Source organism: Magallana gigas, chromosome 7 (assembly GCF_963853765.1).
Source record: "Magallana gigas chromosome 7, xbMagGiga1.1, whole genome shotgun sequence".
NCBI classification, from domain to species: Eukaryota; Metazoa; Mollusca; class Bivalvia; order Ostreida; family Ostreidae; genus Magallana; species Magallana gigas.
Window position 1 is genome coordinate 28261719 of NC_088859.1, and position 22313 is coordinate 28284031.

A 22313-nucleotide genomic window follows, 5' to 3' on the forward strand; every position below is an offset into this window, starting at 1 on the left:
CAAATAAATCACTAACATTCTATACAATTATATTATATATACCACTTTTTAACCATCTTTCCCGTGACATTTTTTTTTATAATCTCGAACCCACAAAGTGAAACTAATGATGTAAACACGTGAAACATTCCCTAGGATTTTAACTTGCCGGCTTCAACATGGTTAAGGAGCAATTTAGGGAAGCAGACGTCGCAAAGAAAATGTAATGTATATAGTTATGCAGAACTATCATTTATACAACTTTGGTATTGTTAATTATTTATATTTAAAGCATTGATAAAATGTAACGTTATGGTTACATTAAGTTTTTAAATCTAAAGTTAACCTGTATAAACAGTCAAGGCATGTTGATATAATAAAATTATAGTTTTATGAACAATAAGTACACTGCATGCTTGAGAATTACAACATTTTCAGGTGTAACATCAAATGCAAAATCTCTTCTGATGTAAACCCTTTTATGACTTATTCTTGTAATGGCACGGAAAATTCATTGCACAATGTAAATTTTTTGATGTACAGAAGCCATGTTACGTTCGGCTTGCTCAACTCCCATCAAATGCAACAACTCTCGCACCTGCATGTGGTCAGTAAAAACCTGTATAGCCAGGATGGGGGTCGTAAGCCAGTACCCTTTGGAGCCCTGGATCATAAAATGGTATAATTTCTGTTATTTGTGATTGCTCTTTAATCAAGACATATCTCATTTTCTTTCCATTTGATTCCTATATATGTTGAATGAAACTTCCTAGACATTCCCAAGACATGACTAGTATAGATATATATGCAAATCATCAAAATTATACATCTACTGACCTGTTCTCAAAGCCATCATATGCATGTATCATATATTTTTGATAAGTATAAAGATAGATAATCATGTGTCTGTTCCTGATTTTAGACACACAATTTTAAACCAAAATAAGTCTCATTTTACAATTATAGGGAACCAGTGACAAAGAAAATAGCTGTGAGACATGTGGCAAGGGATTGGCTGACTGCACTGGTCACTATGGTTACATAGACCTGGAGTTGCCATGCTTTCACATAGGATATTTTAGAGCTACTATTCAGCTTCTTCAAATGATTTGCAAGGTACATCTTCTGATCCAAATGTACAATATCCTATCATCACCTGCCAACACTCTGAATTAATCATTTATTGATGCAAATTTTGTATTTTGGTGGCGTGCATCATTGACTTGGAAAATAATTTTGTTTTGTAGACTTGCAGTCAAGCACTTTTAAGTCCTGACCAGAAGAAAACTTTCATGGAGAATGTAAAGAAACCACTGACCTATCTACAAAGAAAAGTTCTAAAGAAGAAAATCTATGACAAATGCAGAAAGATGTCCGTCTGTGTGTCTTGTGGTGCATATAATGGTGTGTAGAACCTTTCAGACAGTTAGATTAAGAAATGATAAACTGTTAAAGACTCTAGTTCAGTCTTTTAGAAAAAATACTATAAGGAAATCTAAAGTTTTGGGGTTTTTTTTTACCAGAATACTGAGGACACACGGTGTAAGATAAATGCCATCTAGTTTGTTTTTCTGTTAAAACTTCCTCCATTTGTTTATTCATTCAAAAGATATATATGAAAGATTTTACAAAAGAAGAGAGTGAAGGGATTCTGACAATACATGTACATGTATGTAAAGGGTTATGTGGGAAAGAGATAAATATTCATGTGTATGTTTTGATTTGTAAATTACACAGGAATGGTGAAAAAATGTGGTCTGTTGAAAATAATTCATGACAAATACAAACAGCGTAAGGGTACCGACCCAGTGATAGAGGAGTTTATGGGGTCGTTCGAGGCAGCCATGGAACACAACAAAGACTTAGAGCCTCTCTTGAGCAAAACGCAGGTCAGTTTAAACTGTAATCCCAATCTACAGGTTTGAGAAACCAGCTTAAATTGCAGTGTGACAAAAATCTGCAAGGATAAAAAACATGAAGAATATCCTTATATCATGCCAGTTGATTCTTAGTAAAAAAATTCCTCTTGTGATCAAGTCAAAATGCATGATGTACATGTAAATCATATATTCTTAGAATTTTTTCAATGCTCTGAAACATAACCATTTGGTATTTTATCAACTGAAAGAAGTCATGGTAATTGGCAGTAGGAAAATCTATCTTTCAAAAACCAAAAGACTTAGCTAATTTTGGTATTATTCTAGGAGGTTCTGAATCCCATCAAAGTGCAACAGATTTTCCTACAGATCCCGGAGGAGGTAAGACATAAAAGTGTCCTTTGTATATTTTGCCACCAAAAAAAACTCCAAAAATTTTTACTGGTGCAAAAATGGTTGACCAATGTCAAATTTTAAACACATCCTTTTCTCCAAATGCACAATAAAACCTTGCTGCAAAACCACAAAAGCGGAAAAACAGCTTTCAAATGATAGACACTAAGTTACCTTGTAATTGATGTTTTAAACTGATAATTTTAAGATTCATAGTCTTAATTGTTGATGCTTTGACTCCCTGCAGGAGATTCCACTATTGATGATGAACCCTGAAGTCGGAAGTCCGAAAGACCTGATACTGACCCGAATTTTAGTCCCACCCATCTGTATTCGCCCCTCTGTTGTCTCGGATCTCAAGGCAGGAACGTACGTAGCATTCCTTCAGTGGTTAAATGCATGCAATTGACTGTATGGGGATTTTAATGTAAAACAGACTCAACCTCATTTTTGCCTTTTCAGGAACGAGGATGACATCACTATGAAGATGACTGAGATCATGTTTTTGAATGATGTCATTCAAAAGCACAAAGCTACAGGTGCCAAAATGTCCATGATTATGGTAAGGTCTAAAATTATAAGAATATTTTTTTACCATACAGCGGTATCAAGTCAAATGTGATCTTTATTTCATTTTGTCATACTTTTGTTAATTTGAAGTCTTGAAAGGAAAAATTTTAAATAATACACTGTATCTAAGTATTCAGAGGTTAATAGGTAAAACTGTATTATGAGTATATTCTTGTTTTGTAGGTGTTACCCAGGGAGATCATGAATTTGTACTGGTAAAATATGTTCTATTATAATAGGTTACTTTTGACATTTACTATTTCTTTTACAGGAAGATTGGGACTACCTGCAGCTACAAGTGGCACTCTTGTACAACAGTGAAACTTCAGGGATACCCTTACATATGCAGGTACTTTTGTATTACATGTAATGATTTGAGGCAAACAGATACATGTAAGAAGATTAATACAATTATATATTGCTCATTATATATGTAGTCAATTGACATTTCTAGACAAAGAGTTTTTGTTTGCTTATTGTATGTTTTATTTTCATATTGAATGTTTTGCATGACGTTTAAGTTGGGAGATGATGAAACAGAATGGCCATACAAACCATGAGGTTATACTTGTGCATATAGATATGCATATAGATATAAATGAATAGATAAACACATACAAGAATACAACAAAATTTATTTTAGCCAAAGAAAATGACAAGAGGGTTTGTGCAAAGGTTGAAAGGTAAACAGGGTCGTTTCCGTGGAAACCTGTCTGGAAAGAGAGTTGATTTCTCTGGAAGAACTGTCATTTCACCTGACCCTAACATGAGGATTGATCAGGTGTGTAAATATTATTTCCTTTTATCCAAGCTTTAACATGTTTTTTTATGTTATTTTATAAATTAAAGTATATCATCATTTTTTTTAAACATGATATCTTTTATGCTATTGTCTGTGTATACAGTTAAGATGTATGTTCATGGACATGCACATCAAATATTGAAGAAAGGGCAATGAATATTTCACTGAATAAGCTTTCCTTTACATGAAGGTTGCAGTTCCTGTTCATGTGGCCAAAGTTTTGACCTATCCTGAACGTGTCAACAAGGCCAATATCAAACTGATGAGGAAACTGGTCAAGAACGGGTGCGACACTCACCCAGGGGCAAACTTCATACAACAGAGAGACAACAACATGAAAAGGTTCATCTAAATTCCAAACATTATGTACATGTACACATAAACTTGATTAGTCCGAAATATCTGACGTTTTCCTGGCTTTTTTAATGACTGATATTTTACTCGCCAGGAAAACATCAGAAACGGTGCCATTACGAACACTGGAAATTCGCCGCCTCCAGTTATCTTTGCTTCGATTTATAACGAGTTGAATGAAATGTTTCACTCACAACTAATTAATGAAATGATAATTTTACTGCTCACTAATATTGCTTTTATGGGTCTCTACATCTCATAAACAGGCTGTTGAACACATTCTAATGAATGGTTAAGACTTGTTTTGATTTCGTGCATTTTTAAAATCTTGCAAGAAAATGGATCAATAACACTTTTGTTAATCAGACTCAAAATGTACAGTAAAATTATATTTTAAGCTATATTATAGAGTTTAGATATTTATCTATTTAAAATCTAGTCTATAATGCTGCTTCAAGTTGGAGGCGGCAAATTTCCAGTTTTTATAATGGCACCGGTTCTGACGTTTTCATGGATAGTAAAATATTAAAATCGTTAAAAAAGCCAGGAAAACGTCAGATATTTGGACTAAAACTTAATTGGAATAGTTTACGTTTTCTATACACTGCTGGGTGGTTTATAAGCATAAACTGTCCAAGTCAGTTTATATTAAGTCTTCAATATAAAGTTATTGATTTCATTTCTTTTTTAAAAAGGTTACTGTAGAATAATACTTGCATGTATCACTCTTATTGGGTTATTTATTCATTATAGGTACTTGAGATATGGCAATAGAGAAAAAATCGCCAAGGAACTAAAGTTTGGTGACATTGTGGAGCGCCACCTTATAGACAACGACATTATCTTGTTCAATCGACAGCCCTCCTTGCATAAACTCAGTATCCAGGCATTCTATGTAAGTGAACTGAATATGATGAATCATCTCAACTTTTCAAAAACAAAAATAAACATCTAATGCTAAAGACATTCATATATTTGACGTTATGGTAAACATGTACTTGTGTATGATTGCAGGCCAAAGTGATGCCTCATAGGACTTTCAGATTCAACGAATGCTGTTGCAACCCTTTCAATGCTGATTTTGATGGAGATGAAATGAATCTTCATCTACCCCAGACCGAGGAGGCGAAGGCTGAAGCCATTACTCTAATGGGGGTCAGTAGGTCCTTAACAGTAGAATGCAACAATTTAACATTCTAATTTACCCAACAATAACACCCCCTTTCCCCTTTCGGATAAATCTTTTTTATACTCTTTGACTTGAATTTTACTGAAATGTTGACCATGCAGATTTTTTACTTGATTTGTTTTGTTTCATGAAGTTTGATATCATTCAGTGAAATGCCTTGATCTCTGCTTCCAGTCCAAGTCAAACATTATAACTCCAAGGAATGGAGAACCTTTGATTGCTGCCATACAAGACTTTATCACAGGTAAGATGCCATGATAGATTTCCTTTTGTCATACTTATATCTTCTTCATATACATGTAGGTACATGTACATGTCTATTGTATACTTATGTTCACATAGCTTTACCATCTACATTTGTACTTACATGTAATTCATTGTTCATGATGTTTCATTAAAAAAGGACAGTTGAAAGACAGTATTGTTACTTTATAGAAAATAAACCTAATAATACCTTATTTTTGTGATACATGGTACATCCTCCTTATCATCATGTGACATGCAGCAATGGAATCATATGTTGACTTTGTGATGGTTTTTTACTGACTGTGAATTGATTGTTTCCAGGTGGATACCTGATAACGCAGAAGGACGTGTTCCTGGACAGGGCGCGGGCCTGTCAGCTGATAGCCTCCATGTTGTCTGGCAGGGAGAGAACTCTCAAGATCGACCTACCTCCGCCTGCCATCATTAAGGTATTTCACAAGAAAAGCACACACTTGGTGCATATTCAAACAATGCGAATATGGTACATACAGGTATAAAACAAACAAGTTGATGTACACTAGGCAAGTGTAGAATGTAGAATTATCAGAAAGAGTGGTTGCTTAATTTTTTCGAATTCGCATGGATACCCTCACCTACAATTTTCCATCCTCCACAAATTGTGAAACAATATATTTTTGTAGCAAATAAATGGAATTGATAGAATTGAAATAATACATGTATTGATATACATGTACCTAGTTAATGCATCTGTTGATTTTTGTTGACAGCCCATAAAACTGTGGACAGGGAAGCAGATCTTCAGTGTTCTCCTTCGACCCAATAAAAACTCTCCTGTCAGAGCCAACTTATGGACCAAGGGAAAGAACTACTCCGGAGGAGAGGACCTGTGTATCAATGATTCCTGTGAGTGGATTGATGGTTCATTTTATCAAGTAGAGCTTTTCAGTAATTTTGACTTAAAAGGTACCAGTACTAATTAAGGTCTTCCGTTTCCAACGGAAGACCTTATTGTTTTCGTTCTGTTTCTTTTTCTTCGCTATTTTTCTTTTTTTCCAACAAATTTTGTGCACGCGATTTCTCAAAAACGACTCAACCGATTTTCATTAAACTTTCAGATATGATAGATACTGATCTAATCTTTATACGTAATTTTTTATTTTGATGACGTCATTTCCGTTTTTGATATATTGACGTTTTAGCGATTTTCAGAGGGTTGGCTTGTCCTGGAATCTTCTCCTTAACGATTGAAGATATTGAGTTCAAACTTTCAGGGATTGTAGTCGAAAGATTGTAGATGTGTCTTTAGGCATTCATTTTTGTCTGACTCAAAAGGCTCTGAAGCTCGCCTGGACCCGGAAATTGAGATTTAAAAAACGTCGTTATTTTTTCTGGTTTTCTTTGTTTATCTCTTTTCTGAAAAATATTTTGTTAAAACATTTTATGTAAAATGTGTTAAGAATTAAATGACCTTTCATTTGATATCAAGAAAAAGGGACTGGCCTCTCAAATTAGGGAACAAAGGGACTCTTAAGTCTTTCATCCGTAGCCCTTTTTTGAGGGATATTTTGTGAAAGGTTATAGAAGCAAATATGTTTATTTTACAATTATGTATCCAAGCAATGTAATGATGTCATCCTGTGTTATGTAATTATGCCCCCCTTCGAAGAAGGGAGGGCATATTACTTTGCTGCTGTCTGTCAGTCGGTCGGTCTGTCGGTCCACCAACAGTTTCCGCTCATTTTCTTCGCAGAGGATGAACATATTGAAATTAAATTTGGTATGCAGGTTTATCATGTTAATATTTAGGTCAAGTTCGATATTGGGTATGATCGAGCAATTTTTGACAGAGTTATGGCCCTTGGACTTAGAAAAATTCTAGTTTTTTGCAGTTTCCGCTCAATTTCTTCGCAGAGGATGAACATATTGAAATGAAACTTGGTATACAGGTTGATCATGATAATATCTAAGTCAAGATCGATATTGGGTACAATCGAGCAATTTTCGACAGAGTTATGGCTCTTGGACTAAGAAAAATTCTAGTTTTTTGCAGTTTCCGCTCATTTTCTTCGAAGAGGATGAACATATTGAAATGAAATTTGGTATACAGGTTTATCATGATAATATCTAGGTCAAATTTGATATTGAGTACAATCGAGCCATTTTCGACAGAGTTATGACCCTTGAACTTAGAAAAATTCTAGTTTTTTGCAGTTTCCGCTCAATTTCTTCGCAGAGGATGAACATATTGAAATGAAACTTGGTATACAGGTTGATCATGATAATATCTAAGTCAAGATTGATATTGGGTACAATCGAGCAATTTTCGACAGAGTTATGGCCCTTGAACTTAGAAAAATTCAGGTTTTTTGCAGTTTCCGCTCAATTTCTTCGCAGAGGATGAACATATTGAAATGAAACTTGGTATACAGGTTGATCATGATAATATCTAAGTCAAGATTGATATTGGGTACAATCGAGCAATTTTCGACAGAGTTATGGTTCTTGGACTAAGAAAAATTCTAGTTTTTTGCAGTTTCCGCTTATTTTCTTCGAATAGGATGAACATATTGAAATTAAATTTGGTATGCAGGTTTATCATGATAATATTTAGGTCAAGTTCGATATTGGGTATGATCGAGCAATTTTGGACAGAGTTATGGCCCTTGGACGTAGAAAAATTCTAGTTATTTGCAGTTTCCGCTCATTTTCTTAGCAGAGGATAAACATATTGAAATTAAATTTGGTATGCAGATTTATCATGATAATATTTAGGTCAAGTTCGATATCGGGTATGATCAAGCAATTTTAAACAGAGTTATGTCTCTTGGACATAGAAAATTCCAGTTATTTGCAGTTTCTGCTCATTTTCTTCGCAGATGGTGCACATATGGATATGAAATTTGATATACAGATTTATCTAAATAATATCTGGAATAAGGTCAAGTTTGATTTTGGGTATGATAGAGCAATTTTCAGAGCAGAGTTATGGCCCTTGAACTTAGAAAAATACCAGTTATTTGCAGTTTACGTTCATTTTCTTTGTGGATGTTTCCAAGGGAGGGGGGCATAAATGTTTCACAAACATCTCTTGTTTAGGGTTTTTAGGGGCCAAAAGTCACCCATAACTCAAAAAGGAAAAATATTTTGAAATGCAGTATAGAAGAAAAGATGCCCAAAATGATATCCTATATAATATGCAATCTTCAAAATTTCGTTAAACTGCCCCAATAAGGTGATAAGGGACCGGCCCCTAAAACATTCTTTCTCAGATATCTCAAGAATGGTAATGAATTTCTAAACAATTGTTGAACAAAATGTCTTTTTAAATAAATGACCTTTCATTTGATACCAAGAAAAAGGGGCTGGTCCCTAATATTAGGGACCTAGAGGGCTCTAAAGTCTTTTTCCTTTAGCTCTTTACCGAGGAATATTTCGTAATCGATTATAGAAGCAAATATGTTTATCTAACAGTTATGTAGCTTAACAGTATAATGATATTCTCATGTGTTACGTAATTGGGGAATTTTAGGGGTCAAAAGTCCTTAACTTGGATCACATGTATCTCAAAAAGGAAAATATTTTGAATTGCAGTGTAAAAGAAAAGATGCTCAAAATAATGTACTTAACAACATGCAACCTTAAAAATTTGGTTCAGTGGCCCCAATTAGGAAATAAGGGACCGGCCCCTTAAACGTTTTTCACAGATAACTCAAGAACAGTGACGAATTTCTAAACACTTGTTGAACAAAGCTCTTACACCTAAAACAAAATAGTATCTGGCCCTTAAATTGTAGACCCTCCTTTCCTGTTTTAAATCATTTTAGCTGTTTTATAGCAAAATGAAGATCGAACATAAATCTCAAGTTCTAAAATCAGACGGAAGACCTCCTCGTTGCTCGCAACGAGATCGTGTCTAGTTAAATATATTATTGTGTACTGGCATATTCAATTTGCTGAAAGAAAAAATATCATTGCATTTTATGCTAAATTTAATTCATATTATTACCAGATAGTTAAATTTACCTTTTAATTTGTACATAAAATTTTTATTATATTAATTTGTGTGTGATTTTAGTTGTGGTGATTCGGAACAGTGAACTTTTGTGTGGTGCCATGGACAAAGGAACCCTGGGAGGAGGATCGAAGAACAACATCTTTTACGTGATACTCAGGGATTTTGGAGAGCAAGAGGCAGCAGACGCCTTGTCCAGACTGGCCAGGCTTTGTCCTGCCTATCTCAGTGAGTTTTCTGCTATGGATGGTTTGAAAAAAAAATACCATAAATGCAGTTGATGTAGTTAAATGCAGAGTATAACAAATTATTTGGACAGTGCATTCAGAAACACAGAAAAATTAAACTATTTAATGGACATGTATTTTACAGAGGTCTTTATCATTGGTACATGTACTACTTTTTATCACCTATTTACGTGTAAATTTACTTACTTAGAATGAGTCATTTTTTGACATTAGGCCACAGAGGATTTTCCATCGGCATAGGGGACGTAACTCCTGGTGCAGGGCTCATCAAAGCTAAAAACAATCTCCTGGAGGATGGGTACAAATATTGATGTCTCGAATCAGTTTTTTAAAATAAATATTGTAGACTTCAAGTGAATAATGAGTGCATAAGGGGATAACTTTTTTAAAAATTATTTGTGGAATAAATAATAAATGCGAACGAATTTACATGTATACTATAAATAAATATGACAGTGGAGTTCATGTTAATGCATTTGATTCCAGATACACTAAATGTGATAGCTTTATCAGAGACTTGGAAGAGGGCAAACTCCAGACACAGCCAGGGTGTTCAGAGGAGGAAACTTTAGAGGTAAAGAAAAACTAAACCAGAACTGCATGTACAATATAAATGTATGAAAGGAAACTCTACCATAACCCAAGTGTGATATGAGACAAATGCATAAAAAATAGCACTTTTATACAGGATATTTTCATGCACTACATGTATATACTTGCATCTTTAATGAGTTTAAGGTACAAAAAATGTCTCAACTTTGTTTGGTGCGTACAGTGTGATGAGATGATTTTTGCTTGCTTAATTAGATTATTAATTTATAACAATATGAATTTGGGGAAATTTGAGTACATGTATATTTAGAATACCAACTGAATAAATGCATTATGTTCATGTATTGTGGACTATATGTACAAAGTGATTTGTTCAATGTTTACATCAACGTGTTGTTTATTATAGGCCATGATTCTGCGAGAACTCTCTGTTATCCGTGACCACGCTGGTAAAGCCTGTCTCCGGGAGTTACACAAGAGTAACAGCCCCCTGAACATGGCCATTTGTGGATCTAAAGGTACCAAAAGTTAAAAAGAAGGCTGCTTATTATTGATTCGTACAAAACTTTTCATATATATGAATGCAAAAAGAGTTTTGAAATGGAGATGCAAATATTATTTAAAAAAAAAAAATTTTAAGAGCATGTAATATATGATTATGCTGTAGTTATTTAAATATAAAAACTGCTGTAATGTACATATATACATTTGTATATCTGAGAAAAGATACTGTAAGTAAGAGTCTTTTTATCATAACTCAGGTTCCTTCATCAACATCTCTCAGATGATCGCATGTGTGGGACAACAGGCCATCAGTGGCAAAAGAACGCCCAACGGATTCGAAGATCGAGCTCTGCCTCACTTTGAGAAATTCTGTAATTCTTCTAGTTTCATGCTATTCTTTTATATAAAATTGCTAATTCTTTTATCATCAAGATTTAGTAAATTGAATGTAATTTACTTTTTGTTTCATTGCCATTGTGAAACACAAACATTATTGAATTTTGTGGTTGCCTATACTCAATATATGTATGAACCTTATTCGTGATATTTAGCCAAAGATCCTGCAGCGCGTGGTTTTGTGGAGAACAGTTTCTACAGTGGTCTGACCCCCACAGAGTTCTTCTTTCACACTATGGCGGGGAGGGAGGGGCTGGTAGACACTGCAGTGAAGACGGCGGAGACTGGGTACATGCAACGTCGGCTCGTCAAGGTAAGCTCTGGGTGAACGGACAGACGTGGAGATTAGGGAGGGCAAACAAAATTATATTCAGAGAAATAATTTAATAAATTGTAACTATCTTTTTGGAAGAAGCGATTTTTGTCTGAGAGAAAAGTTAGTCAAATGGAGAGACAAGAATCTACTTGAATCAAGATAATAAAAAGCCAAGCAGAGAGTGAGAGAAAATATTTAGTTACATGGACAAGTTTATATATGCACTGCTTTTAATTAATGCAAGTTGAACCTTTCACCTACTGTGGTTTCATCAATATTCGTTGAATACCAATTTTCGTTGATTTCGTTGTTAAGTTTATCCTTGAAATTAGATATTCATTGAACTGCAATTTTTACTAATGTTTTGTATTGATAGGGTCATTGGCCACGAATTTACGTATCCTTGAAACTGTGATTTTCACTTTATCCACGAAAATTGATACCCTTGAATATTAATGAAACCACAGTATGTTTTTCCACCGTTTTCAGTCTTTAGAAGATTTGTGCTCGCACTATGACCTCACGGTCCGCAGTTCCACCAATGACATTGTGCAGTTTGTGTACGGTGGGGACAGCCTTGACCCTGCTTCCATGGAGGGCAAGGACCAGCCAATTGACTTCAAGCGAGTGTACGATCATATCAAGGTGAGTCCAGGGTGGTTTTTTTTAGTTCACTTGAACAGGCCACACAAATCAGCTTTTCTGATCAAAATTTGCCTGGTATCTGTAGTCATAATCAAACATTCAGTCTGTCTAAGTCCTTTTCACTTTCATCTTTGGCTAACTTCTGGTATTTCATGGAAATATTTTGAAAAAAAACTTTGTCCTTTGTAAGCTAATAAATATTGTATGTCAATCAGAATTGTAATCAATTGTAATAACAGAGAATAGAACAATTGTTGTGCTTGTTCTAACAGCTAGCTGTCCATGTAAGAAACATTCCTTTCAGCTGATAATAAAATGCAGTACAGTAAAACACGCTTATAACGAAGTGCCAAGGACGGACGATTTTGCTCTGTTATAAGCGTTATTCGTTACATCCGTCATGTTTACAACATGTCGATCATTAAGTCAACTGGAATGAAAATCACTTCGTTGTAAGCGTCAATTCATTATAAGCGAATTTGCTGTATAACCGTGTTTTACTGTACATATATATATTTCTTGTAGGCAAACACAAGGAGCAGTTTCAGAGAAGAACCTTCTCTATCTGGGGCCGACCTTAGAGCGTTTGTCAACACCACATTGCAGGAAAACCTCTTCAAGAGCTTCAGTGATGACTTCAAAAAGGACTTGATGTTAGTTACTTTCAGAATGGTTTTAATCTTTGCAAAATACATGTACCGGTACTGTTAACATTGACATTTCTGCTGCATGTGGTTTAACAAATTGAATGTGAAAAGAGTACCGGTAGATTGGAAGTCTCATTTTAAAAAAGTGATTATGAAAGGTGTATCTTTTGGAATATACATATATGTCTTCGATCATCATCTACATGTACATATATACTTACTTGGTGATCAATTTCAGAAATTTTATTGATGATGTCGGCTCAGAGATTGATAAAACAAGACAGAAATTTGGTATTAAGAATGCACAGCGAACTGAACTACCCCCAGGTGAGTTCAATGTATAATATAATTCATGCAAATCTTTTGACCATAGTCATGTTCAGTTACATGGCGGCTTAACTTTTCATTCGAATGCTCTTTTTTTTTGCAGTCCTCTTTGAGTTGAACAGAATAACATCATCACAAGCAAAGCAGTTTCTGAACATTTGCAGGGACAAGTTCATGAAGTCGCAGATAGAACCAGGTACACACAGTCTAATACAAGTATAAAGTCTATGTACACCACTTACATGTACATGTATATCAATGCAGATTTATTTATCACTTGTATTATTTATTCAATGATGTTAAATAGAAGCAAAGGACTTAACGGTATTCAAATTTTATAGACTATATACTTCTGTACATACCAGCTAGTACATAGAGATCTTCGATTTATTTTTTCATTTAAAGGCCAATTTTTGGTTGGACTACAATGGCATTAATTAAGTACAGCATGTTCATTAAGCCATGCACACTAGGTTTGTAATTGTATGGTATTTTGTAGCTTGCTACAGTAATGGAGGGGTTTTGTTTCATTGTTTAGGAACGGCAGTAGGAGCTGTGTGTGCACAAAGTATTGGAGAACCAGGAACTCAGATGACCCTCAAAACCTTCCATTTTGCTGGAGTGGCATCCATGAGTATCCTTCAACAATTTTACTGCTTATTCCCTTATTATCATTGATCACATGTTTTTCCTGTGGGTAAAAATTATTTATTTAATCTTGTCTATAAAAAATGATTTTCTCAGAAACTGCCTTCTGCCATCAAAAAATGTTTTGGGATTCTTGTACGAGACCATTTGAAGGTCAATTGACGGGGTCAAAGTAAAGACAGAAGAGTTTGGTTTTTAGCAATTTGAAAGAATTTCTTTTAAAACATTTTCACATGGGTATATGTGGATGTACAAATGCTTGATTTTGATCCTTGACAAAATGTTAAGACATCACCCAGGGTGTACCAAGAATCAAAGAGATTATTAACGCCTCCAAGAACATCAGCACCCCCATTATAACCGCTGAGCTTATGGTGGACAGTGACCCAGAATTTGCCAGAGTAGTTAAAGGGAGAATCGAGAAAACAACCTTGGGAGAGGTACATACAGTTTATTATACATCTGTTTTTTACATGTGCTTGTTTATTTGAATAAAATGGAAATTTTTGATCAAGTTGACTGAAATAATGGTATATGTAATAATAATAATAATAATAAATACGACATGCTGATATTTTAATTATATTTTACTGATTCACAGGTATCGGAATACATTGAAGAAGTGTTTTTGCCTGATGATTGCTTTATTCTTGTGAAATTAGATATGGACAGAATTCGACTTCTAAAGGTGTGTGCAAAGAAAACATTTTAATACCCATGATTGTATGAGCATTAATAGGAGTAATTCCAAACTTAAAATTACGCAGCCTGACATATTATATGTAGGTGATAAAAATTAAAATACAAAGGTGTCATCTTTTGTCTTAATTTTCTCAGCAGAGATTCATTGATTTTGTATGTGTGATCTTTATTTTATGTAGCTTGAGGTGAATGTTGATAGCATTAGGGAGTCCCTCTGTAAATCCAAACTGAGAGTCAAACCCCAGGTATGTGACCGCCACCGGATTAGAACTTGAACATTTCAGTTTATCATCAAAGAAATTTTCATTACTCCATATCTTTAAAAAGTTTCAAATCCTAACTGTTTTTAAGATACTGGACGTATGAAATATTGACTTTGTATTTGATTTTAAAAGAATCTTTGATGTTTATGATTAGTTTTGACTCTGATGCAGGACATCCAGATCCACAGCTCGGCAGTGCTGAGTGTGAGGCCGAGAGAAACCTCCAAGAGTTCCCTGTATTATGTCCTCCAGATGCTGAAGAAGGAGCTCCCCTCTGTCATGATCAAGGTATACCAGCTACAAGCTTCAGATTTATTTCATGCAGTCTTGAAATTGATTAAGCTGCTCTTTTGATTTTTGGATGATTATTTATTAAGATTAAGATATAAAGTTTTCTAGAGAAAAAAAAATCAAACAAACTAAAATTGAAGTGGTCTGTACTGACCATATGAATTGAATATATGATAGTGCATGTATTTAATTTTATATGCTTATATCAGGGAATTCAAAATGTAACACGAGCAGTCATTCACATTGATGAGAAGAAGGGCGAAACTTACAAGCTTCTGGTAGAGGGAGACAACTTACTGGCTGTCATGGCAACACCAGGTTGGTTTTAAATTTAAAAATAATAATTACCGAGGAATCATTAAAATTTATGGTGGCTCAATTTTCATGGTTCTCGTGGGTAACTCTTACCATGAAATTACATCCCCACGAATAAGCAAAAACTCCACAACCCACAAAAATTGGCCTCCACGAATTTAAATGATTTTACGGTAGTTATTGATTCAAAATGTGTAAGTAAAATTGCAAGGTACATGTATAACAGATAAAAAACAATGCTTGAGGTTTACTCTGTATGTTTTAGGTATCAAGGGTACACATGCCTTTTCAAACAACACGTTTGCCATGGAGAGGACGTTGGGAATCGAGGCAGCACGTACAACTATTATGAACGAAGTCAACTACACCATGTCCAGTCACGGAATGAGTATTGACATACGTCATGTCATGTTGCTGGCCGATTTAATGACATTTAAGGTACTATGGTTCATATTAATAGTTATTCAAGAATGATAAGTTCATGTTTAAATAGAGATGATCAAAATTAGCATAAAATAATTTTTCTTGTTAGTTAGTGGTATGAGGACAACTTAAAAATATGCCACTTTTTGAATGGTCTACATTCAAGACAGGAATAATTCTTCAGGAAAATATTTATTTAATAAAAACATGTTCATATAATGGAAGATTCCATTGTTTTGAATTATAAACCATTTACTGTTTACCCACAGTAAATTTTAAATGGAGGGTCCTAAAGATCTGGTTTACTGGTACTTTGTAAATGAATGGATTTATCTATTCATGTACACTAGCTGCACACAATATGCTACCTGTATTGCATGTACGTACTGTACATGTACCATAATGCTTGTATTAAATGTTTTATAATACAAAGCATTGTAATGATACTAAACGTCCGCTCTTTGTTCACAGGGTGAAGTGTTAGGAATCACACGCTTTGGACTGGCAAAGATGAAGGAAAGTGTTCTTATGTTGGCATCGGTAAGAAATTCATAATTCTTAATCTTAAATTCCCGTACCAGTATTTACATGAAGGGAAAATTATGTAACTTATTTACCAGTAAGACATTTTTCCTACATGTATCATTTATTGAAATGGTTTATTTCAGTTTGAAAAGACAGCTGATCACCTGTTTGAGGCTGCATACCATGGACAAAGGGATACTATTAACGGTAGGCCTATAAGATGTACTAAGAAGTATTTTTTATTAAAGGATGCCTGTGTATATCGAAATGATTGTTCAATGTACATGTACATATAGAGATTCTGACCAATTCTTTTGTTTGTAGGAGTCAGTGAATGTATAATCATGGGCATTCCGATGGGAATTGGGACAGGACTCTTCAAACTTCTCCACAAATATCCTTTACAGAATTTTTTTTGTATATCAAGTTAATATACTTGTACCCTGAAACAAGTGTATGTGCATTTATTTAAAGACCAGCAATCTTTTAAATCCCCTTGACTGAGATCTTAAGACTTTTTTCAGTTGTTAAAAAAAATGAAATCTTGACTTACTATAATAGCCCTCAAATTGATGTGCAAAGCAGTTTTATACAAGGTTTTGGTGCATCTAAATCATGAGGTTTTCAAATTTTTATCTTTTTTTTTTTTTTTTGGGGGGGGGGGGGGGGGGTTGTTTTCAATTTAACCCTCTGATAATCTTGTAGTTACATTGTACAGCATTTTTTTTCATGAATGATATACATGCATATATACTGGTATACCCTATATAACTGAAGACATTCCTTAATGAAGTGAACAGCTGAGAAGATTGACCCCGCCCCACCCCGCAGAGAGCTGATCTTTGACACACCGGATTTCCACCTCCCTGGGGCAGATATCTCCTAGCAAAGAATGCCAGTTTACTTCATTGTTTCTGTTAAAAATAAAAAACATAGTGCTTTTCCAATCATTTATTTCACTTATGATTTCACTTCTTGCTATGTGTACATAAACATGTACATGAAAAATCAAAACTTAATTTTTAGCTCTATAAAACTGGGGTTTCATTAATATGCATGGGCGTCAATTTTTATGGATCATGTAAAACGAACAGTTTCGAGGAGACATTAGCTTATGGACAATGGTCCTAATAATAACAAATATAGTATAGAGCTTTACTTTGATGAGCATTTTGAGTTTCTGGATTGACCTGACAACATTTACATAAATGATCTAACAAATATTGATGAAAACACTAGATTAACTAACACTATTCAAAGGCAATCTTGCATTACTGTGAGCGGTACACCCTTTTATGGTTCACATGTTGGAAATGTGCAAATTTGACTATGTTTGACAGTAAAGGGCAAAGAATGTTTTTCATTACCAGTCCTCATTTTTGGGTCTGGTGTGAAGAGACTGATGTATACATGTAGTATTCAGCATGGTTTCTTTCAAAATAATCACTTGCATTATCTACAAAATCCTTATTTGTAAGACCTAAAACCTATTTCATCATACTTTGTCGAAAGATATCTCAGTTGTACTATAGTCATTTTCTTCAACACCTCTGCTCTTTATGAATGATTTATCTACCAGTACATAAACATGTACATGATATAACAGTCTAAATGTCAATGTTGTTGAAGTTCATTTTCTGTGAATGTCCAACTTGGTCTCTTTGAATTTCACTTAGAATCTTGTGGTTTCCATTGGTTTAACATCACTCTTTACCAGTCTTCCTCCATCATATCCCACAGATAATTTGCAACGAAAAATTTGGACACCTTTTTCCCACTCAAGGAAAAGGGCCTAATGTCATTTTTGTTGCAAATATCTAGATTAGTCAAGGAACATATTTTTAATTCTTTTTTTTTTTCATTATTTCTTCGCAAAAAAAATGTAGTGCAGTACCGGTATATGATTTGTTAAATAATCAAACCTAAAATAGTGAACTATTCATTAACCAGATTTTTAGTTATTTTTGGAATGAACATAGCAATAAACATTTTATGTATCAAACATTGCAACATTTCTTTTACCAAAACATTTTACTTGTATTCTAGTTACATGTGTATATACAATTTTATATGTATATCACACGAATGGAAACTTTTTGTTACTAACTTACAAATATGAGGTTTTCAGTTCAAGCCCAATATAAAACTTTGTATCAAAGAGTTTATTTTTTCAAACCAAAACAAAGGCTAGAGTTTGCCCTGAAAGGATACATCCCTTGATTTCATCAGGTTCACAATCATACTGCCACTGTAAGGAGGTGAGAGTATTATAGAGCTGTACATCATATCTGTGAATTAGAGAAATGGAAGCTGTAAACTTTATTTCTGTTGTAAAAGAGTGAGAGCATTTCATGAAAAACACTGAATTGTATTACATGTAGGTATTTCAGAAATGCAAGACATTAACTCAACAACATGGAAAGAGATTTAATGATGTGCATAAGATGTATTAAAACTTATGTTCTTACAGTAACATTAATTAGTGTTATTTAGATATACATTTTTGAGTTTCATCATGCAAATAGTAATGCTACTGCAATAGTATTGTAAAATGGCTCGATTTTAAAAAATTATGGAGCAAATGAAGAAACACTAAAGGCTACTCATCCGCATGAGACAATAGGTGCATGGATGCATGTCACACTATGTTAAAGTGTTATTAATATTATTAACGGTAGTATTAAAGATTTTTTTCTGTTTTTGATACATGTTTAATAATTAATGTTTTTCAATATAGGCGTCACCAAGCTTTAATGAAAAACATTAAATTTTATTTGTGTATCAAATACATGTATCATAAACTAAGGATTTTGACATTAAATGACATCATAATAGTAACTTGATCCAAAGAGTCGCATTACGTCTCGTTGACAGGTGCAGATCAACACTTCAATCATCAGATCATATGAGATGCAAAGAGTCTGGTTTGATCTGATAATCTGTGTCTGGGCAGTGGCAATGTGTCTGAAATGATCTGACCCTTTGGATCAAGTTACTGTTATGATAATATAAATACTGTTGAATCATCAATTTTCGTGGGGGCCAATTTTCGTGGATTCCTGAAATTTTATAGGTTCGTGGGGACGTAATTTCGTGTATTTTCTTATACCTACGAAACCGTAATATGACTTTATAACCCTAATATATTATTCATCAAGGATGTTAATTCATGTATGAGAGGTACCCACGAAAATTGAGCCACCACGAAATCTAATGATTCCACAGTATACAGTATTCTCCTCTCCACATATTGTAGAGTGGAGTGGATCAAAAACACTATATGCCCTGGTTTTTCCCATGGCCTGGTATTGAAAATGAAAATCTCAGAATCCAGTCAGTTGCTTACTTGATCTTGGGAATGGCATGAGTATTGTCATGCTTGAGTTTCTGTTCTTCTTTTGTCAGTCTTTCTTGCTCCTCTTTTTGTTCCTCCAAAGTCTTCTTAAGTTCTTCACATTTCTTAGTGGCCTCTTCTAAATGTTCTCTCTCAGATCTGAGTTGTTCCTGCACAGTTCTAACTTGATTGATTGCCTCTGTTTTTTCTCCATCTTCTTTCACGTTCTCCATCTCCAGCTCCTCTTGATTGATTAAATCTATAAAATATTTCAATTATAAAATTTTATTTTGCTGCATCTAAATTATTCCGTAAAGTGTCAGGCCCAAGGACTTTAAAGGTGTATTATGAAAATTAAAATAGAGGATTGAAACTTGCATCTCACCCTTTCTGAAAAAATAAATACTTATTATATAGGTTCAAGGATAAAGTTTTGTGACAAAAATGATAGACAAGCTGTGATCAGGGATGTATATACTAGTATATCTTCCCTGTGGTCATGTATATTTACCCTGAATCTGCTGTTTTAGTTGCTCCCTTTGTTTCTGCTGAAGATGACGTATTTCACTAATTATGCGTGCACATTTTTCTGTTAGCTCTGCCTCCTGTGTTCCTTCAAAGGCAGCAGTTAATTCCTTCCCAACGCTCACCAGCTCAGATAGCTGGGTTTCTTGACTTTGCATCATTTCGTATTCAAACTTTTCATCAACTTATATGAAAGGAAAAAAAAATCAGTGCAACAATCAAACCCCAAAGTACTTTACTGTATACCATTTTTAAAAAGAATCATGGCTTGTCGTGATCTACAATACAGTAAACCGGGTCCGTAGCTAGGACATCTGTCATTTTATCGATTGAACATTCTATCTATACAGTCTCGCTCTGTCTAGCTATGTTTTGGCAACACTTGCATGTATAACAATAATATAAACAATATAGATGAATAGCAGAGAAGGTGGGGGAAAGAGGTAAAAGTATGTATTTAGTGCTAATGAACAAGTTGTTGTAGAGTTAATACCATTAATTGATTAAAGGACAAACTAAACTATAATCAGTTGTTCGTCAGTTCTTATTTTTGACGTTTAGAACCATTTTAACAAGAGTTTGGACTTTGGGTAGATGTGTCTTATGGATGCAAGATGTTTAGGGACTAAGACTTTTCGTGACCTAATGTTAAAGACGTTTCGAGACCCGGACGTTTCGGGTCCTGGATCTTTTGGGACTTAATGACTTGATGAAAGGCTATGATGAAAGATGTAACTTAGCTGCATAATTAATCCATGAAGCCGTATTATTATCAATTTTTTTTTTAAAAAAATGAATCGTAACATGGCATACTATCCTTTGCATGCGGGTCCGGTAAAAACTCTATAGGTGAGATATAGATCCTTATCAAATTGTCTGAGTGATCTGTAAAGTGTGGTTGATTTTAATGAAAACATTAATTTAATGATTAAACATGTAACATGCAAATGAAAACCAGGAAAAACTCTTTTCTTTTTTGTTTTTTGCCTACTTGCGTTGAGTCATATAACCAGATAACTGAGTGAAACTATTCTTTCCCAAAATGGCATTTTGTCGACGAAAAAAATAAAGGGTACAGGAGCCTGTACTTACCAAAAAGGGTCAAGTTAATAAGCCCCGACAGTAATATTAACAGTTGATATATTATACGGTTACCTCAGCCATTATTTGATACATTTACTAGAAATATCCAAGGAGGGATTGGGGCTACCGATAATTGTTATAAAAACAATCAAATCACACCTTTTAGCCTGACCTGTGGATAGGTGTACCCAGGTGTTAATTGTGTCAACACACACGCGTTATTATCTACTAAATATATTTCCTATTACTCATTCATCATTGTTCAGATTAGTTATACTAGTTATCATGGTTATAACAAAGGTCATCGTCGAAAATTCGCTAATGCTAACTGACCTTTAGGCTTGCATACATGTTACAAATGCACAATAAGAATAAATTTTCTTTTTAAATCAGAGCTTTTGTCATGCTGCATTTTTTGCATTCTCTTTATCAAAAATTAAAAAGAACATACAAGGTTGAAATAAACGTGTTTTATCAATCACTATCATGATTAAGTACTTTAAACACGCACGCACGGTACAATTACCCATTTCCTTTGGGGTTTTTTTAAGTTTTATCTATAAGATTTATTCACACACATTGAACATGGATTTAAATGAATTTAGCCTCAATTTTATACAAATCCAAAAAATCTTATTCTAAGTCCCAAAAGATCCAGGACCCAAAAAGTCTTAGTCTCAAACATCTTGTCAGGTCACGAAACGTCCGGGTCCCTAAACATCTTGGTCACGAAACGTCTAGAATTCTGTCAAACAGCATTGTGACGTACGTAGGCCTGTCTTTTTCATTGCTGGCCACTCAGCCATGGCTCTTTGAAATCAACAAGATTTGTCTGGCTTTTGGGCTAAGACTACGCAATCGATGTATATTTCGCTTGAAACCGCGTCACTTTTAAATTGTTTTGACGCAAGGAATAGATGGCTACACCCTACTGAACAGCTGAAAGTCCAAGATCTTGTTAAAATGGTTCTATAAAATCTACATTTGTCTTGTTAAAACTTCTAATGCACTGGCCATTAAAAGGAAACTACATTTATCTTTGCATGATCAACTTTACTGATGCAATATAATTTTTAATTGTTTATAAGCCCCTAAAATACAGACCTTGAAATAGTTTGTCAACTTTGTGTGTCAGCTTCTATCAATCTGTTTGTAGTTTGCGCCT

General features: G+C 34.3%; 2 protein-coding genes across 2 annotated transcripts; one reads left to right on the top strand and one right to left on the bottom strand.

Moving 5' to 3' along the window:
* The first annotated feature begins 61 nt into the window (after positions 1 to 61).
* On the top strand, positions 62 to 17153 carry LOC105320678 (DNA-directed RNA polymerase III subunit RPC1). Its single transcript, XM_011418714.4, has 37 exons — positions 62 to 202; positions 523 to 658; positions 946 to 1095; positions 1227 to 1383; positions 1717 to 1868; positions 2184 to 2237; positions 2497 to 2618; positions 2712 to 2811; positions 3091 to 3168; positions 3463 to 3600; positions 3812 to 3963; positions 4729 to 4870; positions 4990 to 5130; positions 5339 to 5408; positions 5732 to 5859; positions 6160 to 6295; positions 9468 to 9632; positions 9866 to 9950; positions 10139 to 10226; positions 10611 to 10722; positions 10966 to 11079; positions 11260 to 11417; positions 11910 to 12065; positions 12591 to 12718; positions 12951 to 13039; positions 13143 to 13235; positions 13578 to 13673; positions 13976 to 14127; positions 14289 to 14375; positions 14569 to 14634; positions 14824 to 14940; positions 15153 to 15261; positions 15524 to 15696; positions 16153 to 16221; positions 16350 to 16413; positions 16531 to 16600; positions 17005 to 17153. The coding sequence occupies exons 1-37, from the start codon at positions 159 to 161 to the stop codon at positions 17090 to 17092; spliced, it is 4179 nt and encodes a 1392-aa protein (XP_011417016.3). The 5' UTR covers positions 62 to 158; the 3' UTR covers positions 17093 to 17153.
* Positions 17143 to 22313, bottom strand: LOC105320679 (kinetochore protein Spc24). The gene is made up of 5 exons (XM_011418715.4): positions 22253 to 22313; positions 20052 to 20249; positions 19553 to 19799; positions 18418 to 18494; positions 17143 to 18023 (listed from the first exon to the last, which is right to left on the bottom strand). The coding sequence occupies exons 2-5, from the start codon at positions 20224 to 20226 to the stop codon at positions 17917 to 17919; spliced, it is 606 nt and encodes a 201-aa protein (XP_011417017.1). The 5' UTR covers positions 20227 to 20249; positions 22253 to 22313; the 3' UTR covers positions 17143 to 17916.